Raw genomic sequence first — 19,524 nt, 5'->3', positions numbered from 1 at the left:
CCCAGCCTTACAGAAAGTACTAGAAGGAAAACCTCAACCCAAAGAAGCCAACAACAAACACAATAGCACACACATCTGACAACCCTCCACCAACACAACTCAAAGAAGGGAAACACACAAACACTATCCCCCAAAAAAATAACCAGAGTTAACAACCACTGGTCATTAATATTGCTTAGTATCAATGGACTCAATTCACCTATAAAAAGGCACAGGTTAAGAGAATGGATACGAGGGGGGCTGGAGAGATGGCTCAGTGGTTAAGAGCACCGCCTGCTCTTCCAAAGGTCCTGAGTTCAATTCCCAGCAACCACATGGTGGCTCACAACCATCTGTAATGAGGTCTGGTGCCCTCTTCTGGCCTGCAGGAATACATGCAGACAGAATTATGTATACATAATAAATAAATAAATATTAAAAAAAGAGAGAATGGATACGAAAACAGGATCCAACATTCTGCTGTTTACAAGAAACACACCTCAACTTCAAAGACAGACACTATCTCAGAGTAAAGGGTTGGGAAAAAACCTTGGGAAAAGGTTTTCCAAGCGAACAGACCTAAGAAACAAGCAGGTGTAGCTATCCCAATATCTAACAAAATTGATTTCAAACTAAAATCAATCAGACGAGATGTAGAAGGACACTTTGTACTCATAACAGGAACATTTCATCAAGATGAAGTCTCAATCCTGAATATCTATGCCCCTAATATAAAAGCACCCACATACATACAAGAAACTTTACTAGAACTCAAATCACACATCAAACCCCACACACTAATAATAGGAGATTTCAACATTCCTCTCTCACCAATGGATAGGTCAACCAGACAAAAACTTAACAGAGAAATAAGAGAACAGATGTAATGAATCAAATGGACTTAGCAGACACCTATAGAACATTCCACCCAAACAGGAAAGAATATACCATCTTCTCAGCACCTCATGGAACTTTCTCGAAAATTGATCATATACTCGGTAACAAAGCAAACAAAAAAATGGGGGACTTTCAAGAGGTCACTTAACCTCTGTTTCCTCCACTGTTAATAGGAAGCTCTGGGTTGGTTGTGACCTTCACTGCCAAAGCATCTCTGGGATCCTGGGATGCAGGAAGGAAGGGCTCAGTCAGGGGATTCAGAGGATGGGGAGCCAGCCACTTGCAGAGAACAGAGCACAGTCAGAGCTCATGGGTTTTCCTTCCCTCTGCATTGGTAGTGATGTTTTATTTGCATTTTAGTAAATAAGCTTGCTTGAAGCTCAGTGCAAAGCAGCCACACTAGTCAGCCATAAAGGCCAGGCAGTGGTGGTGCACGTCTTTCATCCCAGCACTAGAGAGGAGTGTAAGGCAGGATAAGACAGGAACTCACTATTTTTTCAGTCTAAATATTTCTTAGAGGTAAGAGCTCTCTAGCGGCTGGCTGTTTTGCTTTTCTGATCTTCAGATTGAACACCAATATTTGTCTCTGGGTTTTTATTAATCATGCTGCATTTGGTGCCCAGTGTTTAGGGTATGAATTCACAAAAAAAGGCTGTTTACCTGCTATGGTTTAGCCTCTCTGAAACAGTCTCCAGCTGCCACCAAAACTCCAGAAGTACCTGGACTCCAAATGCCGCAGGACTCCCTGGCTCTAGATTGCCTGATTCTGCCTTCAGGCAGCCCCCCCCACACACACACACATGCTTTTTCGGGACCCCTGTGTGTTTTTTAGATAGCAGCACTCTCTTGCTCTCTCTCTTTCTCTCCACCATGGGTTACAGGCTCTCCCTTAATCCCCTTCTTGGGCTGCTGCCTTGAAAACCAGTCAGGCTTTTACTGTTCTATGCAGCAGCAATAAGCCTCATGTCTTCACCAACATCGTCTGTAGATTTGGCAAGAAAAATGGGAATTCTTAAAGGGAGGGATTAGTTAAAAGAGAGAGTTTTTTCTCACATTAAGAAAATGGGAGCTCTTTTCCATCTTCCTTTCAGAGAGGCAGCTTTGCTTCTGCCTCTCTCCCCACTTCTCTGCTTTCCCCCCTTCCCTCTTCCCCTGTCTCTCTCGCCTCTCTCCTCTTCTCCGTTCTGTCTCTGTCTCTCTCTCCCCTCCTTTCTCCCTTCCCCCTTCATAACTCCCTGAATAAATATGCAACCTCAAAAAAAAAAAAAAAGAAAATGGGAAACACCATTACAATGGAGGGATTTGGGTCTCTGTATGATAGTATACTAGACAGTTTGAAAACAGAAAAATTAGATGAGAAGATATCTAATTAGATGGGATTTATATAATGTCAATTGTAAACATTATCAGCCTTATCATTTGTAACTTTTTGTCATAATATTAATGGTCATATAGAGTATTAACTAATTCTAGAAAAAGGTTTCATCTACTTTTCTGTACACGATTTTGGGTTTGAGTCTATCAGTTTTCTGCCTAACAGAGACTTTTGAAAAGGAGGATAGCACCCCACGATTATAATTCCTCCAGAACTAAGATAACAACACTATTCTGAAAAACACCATCTAAAGATCGACTTTGGACTACAAACTACTCAGAACAACTTCAAGGTGACTAGCTGAGATGATCCTGCCTCACAGACTACTCTAGCCAGAACTTGAGACAAGCCCTGCACTTTCCCATTACTCAAAGACTGGACAGCAGATGATGCAGCTACCTCTCTCAGGACTCGAAATTTTCAAGATACCCTAAAGATGCCATCACTCCTACACAGCAGGAAGTAAATTTAAGAATATGACACCCACAGTCCCAAGAGGTGGGGTGTGTGGTTTTTGGTCATTCAATGAATTATGGATATTTGTCATAGTTTAGGGGAGTTGGTTACAAGTTGCTATTGGTAATGGTCAGGAAAAAAGCTAAACAAAGGAAATTAGATTCAAGGTTTTGTTTTGAAAAGGATAAAGGGGGATATAGATATGATAGGATAAAAGGATAGATTATTGAATCTACTTTTAAAAAGCAACTACTAGTTTTAAATGTTTTACATTGGATTAGATTTTTGTATATTGTATACAAATTTTATATATTATACAAATATGAGATTAATTTTGTAAGAACATACTGTACATACATTTCTACTCTTGTTCAAGGTTTTGTACCTATATAGCTCATTTAACAATGTAACGCAAATTTCTAGTCCTTGAAAATTATTACCAACTGTTTACGATAATAAGGAAATGCTGGGGGGCTGGAGAGATGGCTCAGTGGTTAAGAGCACTGACTGCTCTTCCCGAGGACCCAGGTTCAATTCCCAGCACCCACATGGCAGCTCACAACTGTCTGAAGATCCAGTTCCAGGGGATCTGACACCTTCACACCAATGCACATAAAATAAAGTTAATTAAACCATAAAAAATTTTAAAAAAAATAAAATAAAAATAAGGAAATGCAGGTTAGTAGTTAATCACCTATTATAACCAAATTTGTAGTCGTATTAGGTATGTTTTCAAGGTCAAACAAAGATATATTTTAGATAGACAGGTCATCTTCAAATACTTCAGAGATCTACAGAAGATGGCATTTAAGATGTTTTAATAACATCAGTTTTTTTCTTTTTTTATGACAATAATATGTCCGCTCCTGGCAGCAGACATATTACTTCAGAGAAGATGATGGGCACTGAGGAAATGCCACATGAGTTTGCTTTCTTTGTGGTAAATGGAAGCCACTAGGCAAGAAAGTGCCCTTGCCTCAACTGCTGACAGTATGATGCCCTAAGTGGACAAGTACGACACAAAAGAGAGTGATCACCAAACATTGTCAAGACAAGGAGGGACAGTACTTCAAAAACCCTGCTTTATAGAAAAATCTGTCAGATATTCTAGATCTGTAGGCAGAAGACAGATGCCCCAATGTTGCAGAGGAACTTTGGATGACTGTTCAGGCAGCCAGCTGCTTCTGTCATTTCTCACATTTTTTTGGAAGTCACTTGCTCATACTTCCTGCTTACTCAGTTAATATTATTTCCTTCTTGGGTCTCTGAAGGAGTTGAAGACTAGATAGTTATAGTTTTCCTTGTTTACCAGATGCAGAGAGCAAGTTATGATATAAAGTAAATTAGGTACAAGACTTTGGACTCACCAAGATAGGATAGACATGGGTATTTTCTCTGAATTTGTCAAGTGTAAATGGGCTAGATATTATTGATGTATTTATTGATTGTATATATATTGTATATTATACTTATTGTATATAATTTTTCTTATATTAGCTATATCCTTTTTATTCTATATAAAAAGGGGAAATGTCATGATATTTCATTTGTATTTTAATAAATAAATCTTGCCTGAAGGTCCATGCAAAGCAGCCACACTAGTTGATCATGCAGGCCAGGCAGTGGTGGCACACCCCTTTAATCCCAGCAGCCACACTAGTTAGCCATAGAGGCTGGGCAGTAGTGGGGTACGCCTTTAATCCCAGCACTAGAGAGGAATGTAAAACAGGATGAGAAAGGAATTTGCTCTTTTTAAGTCTTAGAGGTAAGAGCTCTCTAGTGGTTTGGCTGCTTTGCTTTTCTGTTCTTCAAGTTGAACCCCAATATTTGTCTCCAAGTTTTTATTATTCATGCTACATGCATTCTTTGCCCATCTCTGGGTCTGGTGTAGTCTTGAACTATTCCCCTGTTCCCTCATTCCCCAAAGGCAGCCAACTCTGCACTGTACACAGCTTCTCTTTAATGAAATTACAGGATGTCTTGACACAAGAACCAGTGCGCTCAGGAAGGTGGAGCTGATTCGATGCTCTCCTCTCCCTCCTCAGATGAGGTTTCAGGTAAGGACTGATTGCTAGCTGGAGGGTTCAGAAGATGTCAGGGACAATATAGTCAGTGTGAACGCCATCAATTAGTCCGGCTCCATTGTTGTGGACGAACCAGCAAGACACTTCTGTTCCATGTCTGGTGTCCTTGCTGTAGTCTTTTTGTAAGCCTCTGGATACAGACAATATAGCTGGGATCTTTCTTTTGACCTGGCAAGGCTGCCCCTCACCTTACCCACATGACACCAGGAGGATGACACAGACTTATGATAGGGGACAAAACTCAGGCAAGAGCAGAAGCCTTAGACATCAAGCCACTCACCTGGTGACAGTCAGCTGCCTATTCTTCACTACCATAGTGGCATCTGACTTTGTAGGGTCAGAGCCCAGGCGGATGTCAGACACTTCAAAATCCAGAGGGTAGAAGAATTGCCCTGTGGAGGCACATTGGAGGCCACGGTTACCCATGAAGGGGAGAAGAGCCTGAGAGGCAAGTGCCTCACAGGGAGCCGGGGTAACAGAAATGTCACAGAAATCTGGTGACCAATGACCTGACTCTTATAAGGTCCCTGGAGCCCTCCGCCCTTTTTGTGAATTGAGTATTTCTCCCACTCATTCCCAGGCCCACCTAGCTTTCCTCTCGCTCTGCATTCGATCACCATCTTTAAGAGGGACAAGGCCCGCAAGCACTGGGTCCTAAAGGATTATGTTGGAGATTGGCCTGTCCTCGAGCTCTGGGTCCCCTGAGACACACTGGCTGCAGAACACCAACTCACAGCCCAGCCAATCATACCCAGAAGTCCCTGCGTCCGGGCTGACATATGGGAGCTATCCAGCACATAGAACCCCAGAAAGTCCTGGTGGACGGCACTCCCCTTCCACGTCCGGTGCAGGACAATCTCAAAGGTAGCTCTGTCTTCCACAGACACCACCAGGCTCCTCTTCTTATTGATGCTCACCACGACCCTGCAAGACCAGGTTGACGTCAGTCAGCACAGGATCAGCTGCCCTCATCCTCTGGGACCCAGATAGTCCAACCATCCCCCCCATGACCCTCATGCTGTGAGGTCTGGGTGCTATTTGTTCTTTCCCATAAGTCTCTCTATCCTGTATGGCTTCAAATGTACCAGGCCCTAAGCCAAGTCCTCTGAGTAAACCGAATCACTCTGTTGTTCCACTCTGACCCCATGGAAGGGCCAAGGTTCAGAGGGGTTAAGTAACTTTCCTGGAGTTATGTAGCTAGCAATCGGTGGACACCTGAGTGTGAATCCCATGACTTCCACTCATTGCCTGAACCGCCCACCTGTTCTCAGGACACCTCTTCCTGTAGCTATGCTGGTGTCTCAAAGAGCTAGCTGGATAACTGAATGAGTGAAGGGAGGAATAGACATGACAGGTGCCCAAAAGGAAGACCAGAGGTCTTGAATTCAGTGCAGTAAGCAAGCAGGAGGGCTGTGGGGAAGGAGTGGCCTTTGTCTCAGCTTGGGGCTGGCTTTGCTTGGTGGAGATGGGGGTGAGATTCAAGGTTCCAGTCCCAAAGCTCATGCCCAGGAATAAAGAAAAACGGACAGTGGATGATTTGGAGTCTGGCCATGCGCACGTGGGCATCACTTGGTCACACTGCTGTAAAATGTGGGCCCTGAAGTCTTGGGCAGCAGAACTGAGGCTACAGCTTTGGACCTTGACCCCATGCCGTGGCATGTGTCTTCCCTCCTGCCCAGAGCAGGCCTGCTTACCCATCCTTTTGTAGCATAGCCTGGTCCCTCCAGGAGAACACAGGCCCCCCAAAGCTGGGGTTCAGTGTGATGTTCTGAGGAGTCACCTCCAGCTGAAAGTCTGATGCAGGATTCGAGATCCCAAGTCTCCCAAAATATGTGCCCTGATGCTGCCCAGGGCTGCTGGCCTTGTTCCCAATGAGCTGCGCGTTCACCGAGAAGCCTGCAGAGGGGTGAGAAGCCATCCAGTCAACATGGGATGCTGCTCATGCCACCTTCCCTTTCCAGGAGGTCCCCTAGATGCCACAGGCAATGCCATCTTTAAGGGTCTCGCCTTCAGGACTGGCCCTACTCTCAAGACCTCCTGTGAGTCTTCTATGTTCCCTCCAACCCACTCTGGAACAACCAGACATCCCATACTCAGCTTTCTCTTTTGGACTCTGGCTCTTTGAGGGCAGGAGCGGGCCTCCTCCCTCTCACACAGAGACAGTCTCGTGGGATGTCTGAAAATGCATCTGCCAGGCCCTGAGCAGCCATCCTCACTGACCCTAAGTGGACCTCATGCTCCAAAGTTGACATCCAAGAAGAAGATCTTCTGATCTTCTATGGTTTTCTCCCTTCCCTATGTTCCTGGAGGGGCTCAGGACAGCCCTGTTCTCACTGCACCCCAGCCCCAGTCAATGCTCAACAGACATGGAGTTGGCTGGCTGGATGAGGGATGGGGTCAGGAAAGCCTTCCCTACTATAGCCATCGTAGAGAGGTGCTTTGGGGTTCTGAATAGTCATACTTGTAGGAAAGGTGCGGCAGGGTCTGTGTGGTGCTCAGACCTTGATATGAGACAGAAATAAGGGGCTCCTTGTTAAAAATGCCTAAGGATGTCAAGAGAGCAAGGCGTGAGCATTAGACTAAGTATGAGGCTGGCCTGGCTATAGGTCCTGTGTATGAATCGCACCCTCAAACCTTAGGTAGGGTGCAGTCAGGACAACGGAATCAGAGGAAGGCAGGAGGTGCCTGCCGAGTGGATGATGTGCAAGGCGGTAGACAGTGAAGGCAACCCTAGTAGTTTCTTTTCAAATGGGGAGAGTCGAGGTGTGCTGGCTCTGCCCCCACCTGGCAACGAGCACATCCCCACCACACCTGTGTCAGGGTCCCGCACCAGGCTCAGGATCACACCAGGTTCCTCATTGATGTTGAAGCACAGGCTGTCTTCTTTCTGGGGCACATAGATGATGAAGTGTGGGTCTGTGTCCACTGGGAAGACAGCATGGAGTCCATTGCATTGGCTGTTGGTCTGTCGGGGCTGCTGGGGGAGTCCCTCAGACCCTCCCAGGACTCACCACCTGTCACACGGCTTGGCAGTCTTGAGACTAATGGACTGTGGACTGTAGGAGACGGCTGTGTGGCAGACAGCACAAATGCTGGGGGTTGAGAATAAATGGAATTAAGAGGGGGCGGGCTGGCAGAGACACCCCTATCCACACAACTGGCCTGAAGTGACAGACAATGGGGACACTGAAGCCTCACAAACACGCCACGCCTCTCAGGGTGTGGGGACAGAAGTTTGGTCCTGTGAGATGGCCTGAACCCCCTCTGTCTTCTTCAGTTGGAACCTAGGTTAGGGAAGCTAGGCCTACAATGGGGAATGTCTTAAGGATTTTCAGTGAGGCCATGAAGGGAACAAGGGTGGGCCATAACCAGGATTTTGGTCAGAGTTGGGGGCCAGCAAGGTAAGTAGGGAGAGAAGAGAGAAGGGAGTCCCCAAGATGGCTGCTACTTACTCCTTCTGGGTCCCACCATCTCTGCAGGAGACAAGGAAAACACACACAATGTTACTCTGACATCCACCCCGCCCCCAGGGCCTGCAGCTCAGTTCACAAGTATACATCAGGCCAAGATGAACTGGTCTAGACTCAGCCCTGCTGAGGTTGAGGGGGCCTCCCAAATGTCCCCTACCTCCAGACACGCACACACACACACACACACACACACACACACACACACACACACATTGGGCCGAGGGGCTCGATGGAGACCTGAGGGAAGGCTGGGGAAGGTTCTAGATGACAGAGACTCATGAAGCATGAAGGATGCAGCTCTGAACTTGTATTGAAGGTAGCAGGGCCCCTTGGTGAAAGGAAGAAGCCCAGGAGAGGGTGGGACCAGGGAGGATGCAGGAACAATAAGTTTTGTGCTTGGGGGTACATGCGTGTCACTTCCCAGCCACTTGAAGCCCTGCTAAATCAACTGGCCAACAACTCACCTAAAGGCTGAGAATCTGAAAAAAGGGAAGAAGAAAAGAATTAACTCCCAGGAGGATTTTGGCGCGTAACCTTCTTGACCACAGACCCCTATGCCTGTACCCTCTGGGGTCTTGTCAATGGTCGGCTCCAGTCCATCCCGGTCTGTCAGGCCTCTGATCGTCATAGAGGTCAGTGGTGTTACAAACTGATAGTCCAGGGACATCTTCAGGATCTGGGATGACAGGTTGGCCCTCTCTGCCCCTTCCATCTTCATCCTGTGTGGAAGACATGTACTTGCCTCCAAGACCTCTACACAGGTAATGATGGGCGTGCATCCTTCCTTCGGCTTCCTGCCCGTCTGTTCTCTTTTTCACACACTCAACAAACATTCAAGCACTCACAGAGCCCTCCACAACGGCTGGACCTTAGGGAGGCCACATGGTTACAGGATTTCTGGTGCTGAAGACCTGGATATTTGGCAGGGTCGAGGTACATGCCTCAGAACTACATAGCATGGCTGCTGTAAGACCGTGGTAACCTACCTCTCTGAGCTTTGTAGTGCTCTCCCATTAAGTAGAAATAATTAAGGAACTCCCTCACAGATGGTGAGGCGTCAATGAGTATGTCTAGACAAAACATCCCCCTAACATGGCAGCCTCCTCTGAGGCAACTCAATGGGGAAATGGCTGTCCTCATCACAGAATCCCTACCCAGGTGGAAGACCCACACTAGAAGTGAGGAAAACAGAGAGGGAAAGGACCCCTGATTCCCTCACAGCCTGCAGTCTCAGAGCCACCATTCTCTGTCTTCCAGGAACAAGGGCGAACTTGTCCACTCGTGGCAACCACCGGGGCCCTACCGTTTAGCCAGCAGCTCCTGGATGGTAAGGTAGGCCCAGAGCCGCTCCACATGATTCTCTAGCATATGGCCACGCTCTCGGAGCAGTTTCTTCATCTCCTCCTCGTCCACTAGGCAGGTTGCTTTGAATTCTTGCCTCTCCTGAGAGTTAAAGGGGGAGAAAGGCCATAAGTCATGACCGTATAAGCCCTGGATGGTGACTGAGGCTGGGGCAAGCACCCTCATCCGGTCCCTGCTTCTTCATTCTCAGTATCATCATCTCTCTGAATCTGATTTCATCCCCATCCATCCATCCACTTACACACCCACCCGCCTGCCCACCCATCCATCCATCCATCCATCCACCCACCAACCCACCCACCTACTCACCCACTCATCCATCCATCCACCCACCCACCCATCCACTCATCCACTTACACACCCACCTACCTGCTCACCCACCCATCCATCCACCACCTACCCACCCACATGCCTGCCCACCCACCCACCCACCTATCCACCCATCCACCCACCTACCCACCCACCCACTCATCCACCCATCCACTCATCCACCCATCCACTCACTCATCCATCCACCCATCCACCCACTCACTCATCTACCCACCCATCCACCCACACACCCATCCATCCATCCACCCACCCACCCACCCATCCATCCATCCATCCATCCATCCATTCATTCGTAGATGTTGGCTAACCTCCCTTGTGAGTCAGGCTTGGCCTAGGCCTCAGATTCAGTGGGACATGAAGCCCAGGTCTGACCTCATGAAGTTATTTACTCTTTCTGGCAGAGGCCAACAAATACCTGCTGTTTTTGCTTTTCACTTCTCCCAAGGGTCACAGAGTGCCAGCTGGGCTTCCCTGGTCAACTTCCCATAACTAGACCATAGGCATGTATTGTGATTCCCAGCTCCAATAACAAAGTCTTGGGATAAGACATTCTTTGTATCAAGGTCTGCACCTTGTACTCTACAGATTATTCCATTGACCCCAACACATACACATGCACTCAAGGGCAGTACTACCTCAGTGGTACAGGAAAAGTACAATCTAGAAAGCCAGACAGGGCAAGGCTAGATTCTAGCTAGCTTTCTTCTCCCCCAGGCCTAAATTCTAAGCCCTCAACCCCACTGTGGGTTGAATTCGTGCCCTGTAGGGTGGAACCTTCCATACATGTCCATGTGGTTGCTTCATTCACTGCATCATGACACTGGGTCAGGTTGTCCAGGAAATGAGACCTAGTGAGAAGCATTCTCTCATGCTTGGGGTGGGGGGTGGGGTTGGGGGAGGCGATGTGAGGAGTGATCAATCAATAGGATTGAGTGATTCTACTAAGCCAAGGGATCACACTAATTAAGGCCACGCTGGTTCCAGTCCAGTCTGTCCAGTCCCTAGACCTGAATATATTTATCCTCCCCTGGGAGGAAGACCCTACCATGGGGAAAGAGAGGCCCTTGGGATGGTCAGGGGTGGGGAACCGTGTGAGCTGGGAGTGTCTAAACACTGCCTAGTCAGCCCGACATTTACCCCCGACAGCCCGCCATTTACCCCACGAGCCCGGACATCAGCCTTAAAGGTGCTCAGTTTTTGGTCAGCAATGCGTCCAGCCACCACAATCTCGGAGCCATCATAGTACTGTTTATGTCGGTGCTGAGTTAGAGCCAAGACAGCATCCTGGGGATACTGCAGCTCCACATCTGTCAGGAGAGGGTTGGCTACTTGATTGTAGAAGCCCTGCAGAGATAGGGAGTGTGAGTACCTGGGAACCTCTTAGGAAGACTACTCAGAAAGCAGAATGTTAATGTCGCACTTTGGAGGTGGAATCTAGGCTGGGGGGGGGGTGGGTTAAGTAACTGCTTAAGGTCATACAATTGGTTTCAACTCTGGATATCTATCGTCTCTAGGCTGGTAGACAAATGACCACAAAGACCCCGTGATATGTTGATGATGGGGTGTGGGAGGGGTGGGGAGACCTGTAGTTGCTGGGTGGCATCGTGGTCCTCAAAAATTCTCTGGGCCCATCCGTTGTTCTCCATGGACATGACCTCCAGGAAGTTAAAGTCCAGGTCGTGGCCAAAGCCAAGGTTGTAGAGTGGGAACCTGCCCCGGATAGCGTTGCGTACATTCTTGAGGATCTGGGAACGGTCCGTCTCCCCTGCAGCCACACATCCAGGCAGTGATGGGATGCAGGATCTCAGGCATAAGGGGGCCTTAGAAGCCTTTGAAGGTTCCCATTCCAGATCAACTCTAGTCCCCATTGGCAACTGAAGGCATCACAGGACAACCCCAACAGCTGGAAACAGCCCACTGAAGGCCCGACCCAACCACGTGGACACAACCCACGTGGACCCATCCCAGGCAGATGCAATGCCGCTCAGACTCTCCCACGGCTCCTTATCATGGCCTGTGAAGCCCCACCAGTCCTTCCACTCTCACTTTTCATTCTGCACACGTCCTCTTTCCTAGGCAGGCCCTGCCAAGATCCCATGCCGCTCCTTCGCATCCTTCAAACCCAGGGCTTTATTCTTCCAAGAGGACTTCCCAGACTTCACCTGGACCAGGTGCCCCTTGTCAGGAATTCCATAGCCCTGTGACACCCTGCTCTTCTAGCTTCTGAGGCAGAGATTCTCCACCACAGATTCTCTACCAGCTTGAGGGCAGAGACACATCTCTTTCTCTTGGTGTCTCCTCCAGCCCTTTGTCCTAGACTTGCCACAAAATAGGTACTGAATAAATGGCCTAATGAAACAGCCTATAAATCCTGCCCATCATAAGGTCGCTAAGCATCCAAGCACCAGATAGAAACACTTGCTGTTACCAACTCACAGGGCAGAGGTTCACCTCAGAGCTCCCACAGATGCTGTAGTCTGAACAGTTTTCAGACCAGCATTTGACTTTGCCCTGAGCCTCTGCCCTGGTGGACTCTCCAACAGACAAATTGTTCATTTCTGGTAGCGTTTTCACCACCTTCCAGGGCAGCCCTTGAGGAACTCACCTTCAGTGGGTTCTCCATCTGTCAACATGATAAGGATTGAGGCTGGGCTGCTGAGATCTGGGTGACTTCCTTTGTTTAAGATCTCAATTCCTCGGAGCAAGCCTCCATTCAGGTTTGTGGCTATAAAGAAGAATCGGGCCAGTGTACACCCATATCCCAAGGAAACAGAAGTGATACCAGGGTATTCTGAGAACCTGTCCCTTACCTCCAGCCAGAGAGAAGCGCCGCACGAAATCCTGAGCAGCTCGCAGATTGGCCTCAGATGCGGGTACCAGTGAGCCTTTCCAGGATTGCACTTGAGACCCAAAGAGGACCAGATCAAAGTTGTCCCCTGGCTTCACGTCCCCCAGGATCTTAAGGAGTGCCTCCTTGGTCTGCAAGGACAGGAAGTCAGAGGAGGGACATAGCCCCTGGGTGACTGAAGGATAGCTCCTTCCGGGGGCCCAGGTAGCCACTGTGGAATCCACAGCGGACAAGCAGAGGGACAGTCTGACCCAAGAAAGTAGCCTGCTGCTGGGACTTGGGATGTTCGAGGGGCACAAAGAAGGAAACTGGATCAAGTATGGGGAGAAGAAATGACTAGGAATTTGGGCGGAGCAGGATCGATAGAGAGCCCCCACCTCCTAACAGAGCTGTTTTTCTTGAGCTTGTCCTGTGCAGCCATGGCTTCACCACCCATTGAGCAAAGCACTGAAAGCCAGGCCATAGATCATTTGTCATCCCCAGCATTTTCAGGGCACAGGCTTTCTCTACTGAGCACTTCTCCATGGGAAACTCCATGACCCATGGGCACCATTATCCTCTGCCTCAGAACTGGACAGAAGAGCTACGCTCGCCTACATCTGCAGTGAGGAAACCGGCTGATTCCAGAGTAGGGATTTCCAGTTACATCCCCTTGTCTCTGCCCATCAGCACAAGTACCAAACACCTTTGGCAGTCAAACCTTCAGGACAAGATGAGCCAGAGGAGCTCCTGCTGGGAGAGTCAGGCAAAGCCACCACTTACCTGCTTCACTTTCTGGCCTTCCATGGAGCCACTGATGTCAATCACAAAAACCAGGTTCTTGCTCATGTTGGTCAGGTTTTTGGGTGCAAAGAAGTGTGCAAAGTAATTGCTGGCCACCTAGAACAGAAAAGACCCAGAAAGGCCTCTCTCCTAAGCACCTTTCCCTGTTCTCTCAGGTTTGGGCCATGAGCCGTAGGCTTACCAAGAGGTCACAGAGCTTGTCCCGGTTGACATCGTAGGTCACCTTGAAGTCTCCATTCAGCAGGGATGAAGAGCATGTGGGGCAGGACTGCTGCTGGCTCACAGTAGGGCGGAAAAGCACGTGACCCTGAAAGCAAAGAAAGCGTAAGGGACCAGGGGTCTGTATAGCTGCAAATAGATTGTCTGCAAAACAACTTAAGGTTTGTATGTGCATGTATGCATGGGGTGTGTGTGTGGGTGTGTGGGTGTGTGTGTATATGCCTGAATGAGTTAAGCCTAGTCACCTAGGTTCTGAGTGTGCACACTTGTCTGTGGTAAGAGAAAAGACCTATTCCTTTGCTTTTATGTTTCTGAACCATTGGGATTTCTGCAATAACCATCAGTACTTAGGGAATAAAAGCAGGAATAAAATAACAGAAATATTATAGTGTAAAAGATAGCAGTCATCTCAAACTGTGGGGCTAGCAAGGCTATAAGACACCATGGTAGTAATGCTTATAATCCCAGCACTCAAGTGGCTGAGGCCACAGGATCTCCAGTTCAGTACCAGCCTGGGCTACATACTGATATAGTGAGATACTCTCTTTAAAAACAAAAAGTAAACTGGCGGTGGTAGGTGCACACCTTAAATCCCAGCACTCTGGAGGCAGAGGCAAGCAGACTTCTGAGTTTGAGGGCAATCTGATCTATATAGTGAGTTCCAGGACAGCCAGGGGTGCACAGAGTAAGTAATCCTGTCTCAAAACAAAACCAAAAACAAACCAAAGCAAAAACAAGACAGAACTAAGAACTAAGAAAACATTGAATAGACCATTGGTCTAGATTAAAGAAAGTTAGTCTCTGGAGAGGTGCCAGTGAAAGTGATTTTTGCCATGGCCCTTTGGGTATTTCTCTCTCTCTCTCTCTCTCTCTCTCTCTCTCTCTCTCTCTCTCTCTCTCTCTCTTTTCTGGATGCTCTATTCTATATTCTATAGGTACAACCTCTATTCCTACATGCACTCCTGCCATGGTGTTCCCTCACTGTCCCAGAAACAGTAGAACAAACTCATGATTGATTGAGACCTCAGAGACCATGAGCCAAAATAAATACCTGTTCCTTGACACTGTTTCTTTCAGGTGTTTGCTGCAGTGGATGGAGATTCTGGCTAATAACTCACCATGACAGCTTAGCAATCCTGCCTGGATATTTTATAAGGGCTGGGCTAAACCAGACTATCCCTAAGGGTGCATTCCCTGATATGACACATACCTTTTTCCCTGAGAAAGACTTCTTGATGGTTTGAGCAGCAAGTTCCTTGCTGAGGAAGGAGGCCTGAGCATCCAGCTTGCTGATCCCTTGGGGCTCAAAGATGTCCACATCGATCTGCACCATGGAAATCAATTCTATGCTAAGGCCCATTTGAACTAGCACCATATTTCAGCCAAGAGCTCTGTGGACCTGCCTTCCTGTGTGTGTGTAGGCCCCACCCAGCCTTTTGCAGAGCCTGGCTCATCATAGGCAGTCCAGAATGGCAGAAAGATGTTCATGCCTGAACCCTTCAACTCGCTCCCTCAAGTTGGTTTACACATAACTGGGTCTTCAGTGGTGGTAGTCCTGGGAAATGCAGGAATACCCTCATTTAGCAGATACATAAGCTGAGGGTTCATGGATGAGGAGAAAGGTGGGAGATTCAGGGAGCTTCTTGCCCATAAAAAAACCCACGGGAGGTCACCCTGAGGAGTCAAGCTCAGCCCCTGTGTTTTCAGGCCTGGGGAAACATGGAAGGGCTGGACCAGTGTTGGGAGCAAGTGAGCGAGCGAGCGAGCGAGCGAGCGAGAGAGAGAGAGACAGATACAGAGAGAGAGACAGAGACAGAGACAGAGAGACAGAGACAGAGAGACAGAGACAGAGAGACAGAGAGAGTCAGAGACAGAGAGAGTCAGAGACAGAGAGAGACAGAGAGGGAGAGAAAGGGTGAGAGAGACAGAGAGAGAGACAGAGAGAGACAGAGAGAGAGACAGAGAGAGGGGGGGAAGTCCTTCCCAAGGACCTGCAAACTACCTCAAAATGTTGCACCAGCTGCTTGGGCCTGACTTTGATGACAATGTCATATTGCGTGAGTCTCCGCTTTAGCACCTCTTCATAGGTGAGCTGAAACGTGGCCTTACTGTGGGCTCCAATGGTCATGTGGATGGTGAACTGTTCCATATTTCTGCCCGAGGCTCTGGACGTGTCAGCAGAGGCAACAACAGGCAGACAACAGGTTGGCATGAGCATCCTTGGCACCTAGAGCATCGCCCTCAGAACCGGTTTCTCTTATTATCATGCTGTCCCTAAGATTATCTCAACTGGATGGTCAAGGCCGGAGCTCAAGAATGATGCCTATTTCTCTACAAGATACAAAAAGACCAAGCGTACCCATTCTTCCTCAGATGCCAGTTTAGACACCTTGCAGCTGTTGGCTCTGTCCTGGCTGGGCAGAAGGGACAGCCTGGGAAGGCCTGAAACTTACCTGACGAGGCCAGCATTCTCCCCTGAAATGGCTGCTTTCCGGTACTGCTTCCAAGCACTCACTTTGTCCTTTATGTCCCCGATGAACGCATTCCCATCTGCTGTGCTGCACAAAAGGGAAAAGTCCTCGGTGACGGTGACCGCCTTCACTGCCTAGGTTGTCCTTTGCCTCGGTGGTGGTGGCCCCTTCGCTGCCTAGGTTGCTCTTTATATTGGAAGTGAGCTAAGCCTAAGAAGACTCTGTCCACAGGACTCCTTGAAAAGGGGTATCTACTGTCTTCTGCTTCTAATGTCCACTGCTCAGAGGGCCCATGAGAAAAGCAGGTAACACCACCATGTTCACAGAACTAAGATTAGATGCTGGCTTTGCTTCTTTAGCCAAAAGCTGAAAAGAAGCAGTCGGAGGCCCTAATTTTCTGTGTAAGGTAGGAGTTGAGAATGCTAATGGGCCTCTTCCCTCCTGAACCTCTAAGCTGGGCCTGGCCATGACTAGAAGTGAGAGCTGGCCACGCTGGCCTCAGGCTGAACAGGTAAGTGGACTAGGGTGGAGAAGTCGGAGAGGGCATCACGCACATGGCAAAGTCACTGATGAAGGCTGTCTTGGGGATTTCCACATCAAAGGCCACTTCCCTGGCTTCATCAGCACTGTTGACCACTTGGCTGGTGATGACGTAGTGGGCAAAGCGAGAGGTGACTTTACAGTTGACTTTCAAGCTCCTGACGGACACACCATCAACTGTCTGAAGTAAAAAATTGGGGGATTATGCCCACTCTAGAACAAAAATGTTTAAATTCCAGAGGAATACACCAGACCTCCCAAAGAGAACCCCTCTGCTAGAGAAATGAGGTGAGGTACAAACAATGTCACATTTCAGGGGATGGGAAGCCCCTGCCTATGGCACTGACTGGGTGGAAGAAAGCAAACCTATAATAAGGGCTCCTTCTCAGACCCTTCGCCAAGACTTTCACTTACTGTATCCACAGCCTGTCGTTTCTGCAAAACAAGACCACGGGTGAGTGTGAGTGGAAACGCTCAGGGACCATGGCCCATCTGTTATGGGGTGGGAACAGGGTCTGTGTTTGCTACTCCACCTCCCTCCTCCTGTTGGGAGGTAACCTCTTCAGGTAGAAATGAGCTGGTGGGTGGGGGTGGCCCAGGTCCCTGAGTAGGATCTTCTGCAGCTCCAGGGCCTCATGCAGGAACAACTGCCTGTCTATGCCTAAGGGCTTAGTCACATACCTCGCTGCCCCTGGGTCTGCCTGTGGCCAAACCCAAAGCAGGCATGGTGTGCAGAGTGAGGAGGGACACCAGGCACACGTACAGCAGCACCCGAAGCCCCATGGCTCCATCCATGGTCTCCAGGCATTCGGCTCCCGTCACTCTCCTCAGGGCATTAATCAATACTGTGCTGGACAAACCTAGATTAAACATTAGACACGGCAGAGGCAAATAGCAGGATTTAGGGAATCAAAACTTGGCAATGAGCTAGGTCTGTAGCTCAGGGGTAGGTGGCTTGTCTAGCATGCACAACACTCTGGATTTAATTCCCAGCACTATATATGTGTGTGTGTGTGTGTGTGTGTGTGTGTGTATATATATATATATATATATATATATATATATATATATAGAGAGAGAGAGAGAGAGAGAGAGAGAGAGAGAAATAAACGTGTTAAGCAAAGTTGTAAATAATTGCAGGATCAGGGAAATAAGGAACTTACCTCCAAGCCTGACCACATGGTTGATCCTGAAACCCATGGGATTGAAGCAGAGAACTAATTCCCTCAAGTTGTGGTCTGACTTCCATATGTGTGTTGTAGCATGCACACACACACACACGAGAGAGAGAGAGAGAGAGAGACAGAGACAGAGACAGAGACAGAGAGATTGGTGATGCACGCCTATAGTACTAACACTAGGGAGGTGGAGTCAGGAAGATGAGGAGTTCAAAGAAAGCCTTGGTTACATAGGGGGTTCGAAGCCAGCCTAGGTTATGAGACCTTGTCTATAGTAAGGAGGGGCGGTGTGTCTATAGTAAGGAGGGATGGTGTGTGCTGAGAGATGGATCAGCAGTAAGAGTGTGTGCTCTCTTCCAGAGGATTCAAGTTTGGTTTCCAGCAGCTTTGTTGGATGATTTGCAATCCCCTGTAACTCTGACTACAGGGAATTGCCACCCTCCTCTGGTTTCTGTGGGTACCTGCACATACATGGCATACACTCATATGTGCACATATATAAAATTAATGTATTTGAAAACCATGGCAGTTAAAGCTTTCTTCTTATGAGACTGGCAGCTCAGGACTCTGGAAAGCCCCTGCCAGACTCTACACTGCTGTTGTGTATATCTCTGAACTCAGTCAAGGAGGATTGTGAAGCCTTCAAATGCTTCAGCTCCTTCTGGCACAAGCACCAGGCAGCACCCGTCTCATAAGCTGACCTTATTTATTTTATGAGCATTGGTGTTTTGCCTGGATGTATGTCTGTGTGAGGTTGTCAGATACCCTGGAACTGGACTTACAGATGGTTGTGAGCTGCCATGTGTGTGCTGGGAATTGAACCCAGGTCCTCTGGAAGAGCAGTCAGAGCTCTTAACTGCTGAGCTATCTCTCTCTCCCTGCCCCTTCCTTCCTTTTTTATTTTATTTTATTTTATTTTTTGGAGACAGGGTTTCTCCGTATAGCCTTAGCTGTCCTGGCACTCACTCTGTAGACCAGGCTGGTCTTGAACTCACTTACCTCTGCCTCCTGAGTGCTGGGATTTAAGATGTACGCCACCACTGCCACTCAGCTGCAGCTCTGGATTTCTGAGCTCCGTGTTTTTAATGTGCATTGGTGCTTTGCTTGCATACATGTTTGTGTGAAGGTGTTGGATCCCCTGGAACTGGAGTTACAGACACTTGTGAGTTGCCATGTGTTGGAAATTGGACCCAGGTCCTCTGAAAGAGCAGCCAGTGCTCTTAACCTCTGAACCATCTCTCCAGTCCTCAGATTTCTAAACTTAATGAAGCTTTCTTTTTTTTTTTTTTTTTGTTTTGTTTTGTTTTTTGAGACAGGGTTTCTCTGTGGCTTTAAAGCCTGTCCTGGAACTAGCTCTTGTAGACCAGGCTGGTCTCGAACTCACAGAGATCCGCCTGCCTCTGCCTCCCGAGTGCTGGGATTAAAGGCGTGCACCACCACCGCCCGGCACAATGAAGCTTTTCTTCCAAAATTCTTTAACCAGTCATGCTTTGGCCACAGATAGAGTTGGCATCTTAGATGTGCCATGACAC

General features: G+C 48.2%; 2 protein-coding genes across 2 annotated transcripts in view; one reads left to right on the top strand and one right to left on the bottom strand.

The window, feature by feature from the left end:
- Positions 1-4,647: 4,647 nt before the first annotated feature.
- Itih1 (inter-alpha-trypsin inhibitor heavy chain 1) lies at positions 4,648-17,656 on the bottom strand. Its single transcript, XM_038349722.2, has 22 exons — positions 17,496-17,656; positions 17,229-17,249; positions 16,829-16,995; positions 16,257-16,361; positions 15,806-15,968; positions 15,014-15,127; positions 13,766-13,891; positions 13,564-13,680; positions 12,764-12,932; positions 12,559-12,678; positions 11,537-11,718; positions 11,112-11,297; positions 9,565-9,704; positions 8,826-8,980; positions 8,726-8,740; positions 8,244-8,264; positions 7,803-7,883; positions 7,603-7,716; positions 6,486-6,687; positions 5,543-5,715; positions 5,072-5,183; positions 4,648-4,921 (listed from the first exon to the last, which is right to left on the bottom strand). Exons 1-22 carry the CDS (start codon positions 17,607-17,609, stop codon positions 4,792-4,794), a joined length of 2,727 nt encoding a protein of 908 aa, XP_038205650.1. The 5' UTR covers positions 17,610-17,656; the 3' UTR covers positions 4,648-4,791.
- Nek4 (NIMA related kinase 4) overlaps positions 16,957-19,524 on the top strand; it is a 50,692-nt gene continuing 48,124 nt past the window's right edge. The window contains exon 1 of the mRNA XM_038349727.1: positions 16,957-17,102. The gene's annotated coding sequence lies outside the window, so the exon portion shown is untranslated. The remainder of the gene's footprint in view (positions 17,103-19,524) is intronic.

This window comes from Arvicola amphibius, chromosome 12 (assembly GCF_903992535.2).
Source record: "Arvicola amphibius chromosome 12, mArvAmp1.2, whole genome shotgun sequence".
Classification (NCBI taxonomy): domain Eukaryota; kingdom Metazoa; phylum Chordata; class Mammalia; order Rodentia; family Cricetidae; genus Arvicola; species Arvicola amphibius.
The sequence above is the reverse complement of the archived record's forward strand: the minus strand, read 5'-3'. Positions and strand labels throughout refer to the sequence as shown.

Bases quoted from the DNA above. Each gene is read 5' to 3' on its own strand.
- Itih1 (XM_038349722.2), bottom strand. From the start codon at position 17,609: ATGGATGGAGCCATGGGGCTTCGGGTGCTGCTGTACGTGTGCCTGGTG. The intron at 12,933-13,563 runs GTAAGTGGTGGC...CTGTCCTTGCAG, and splicing joins AAGGCCAGAAAGTGAAGCAG to ACCAAGGAGGCACTCCTTAA. The intron at 11,298-11,536 runs GTCTCCCCACCC...CTATCTCTGCAG, and splicing joins ATGCCACCCAGCAACTACAG to GGCTTCTACAATCAAGTAGC.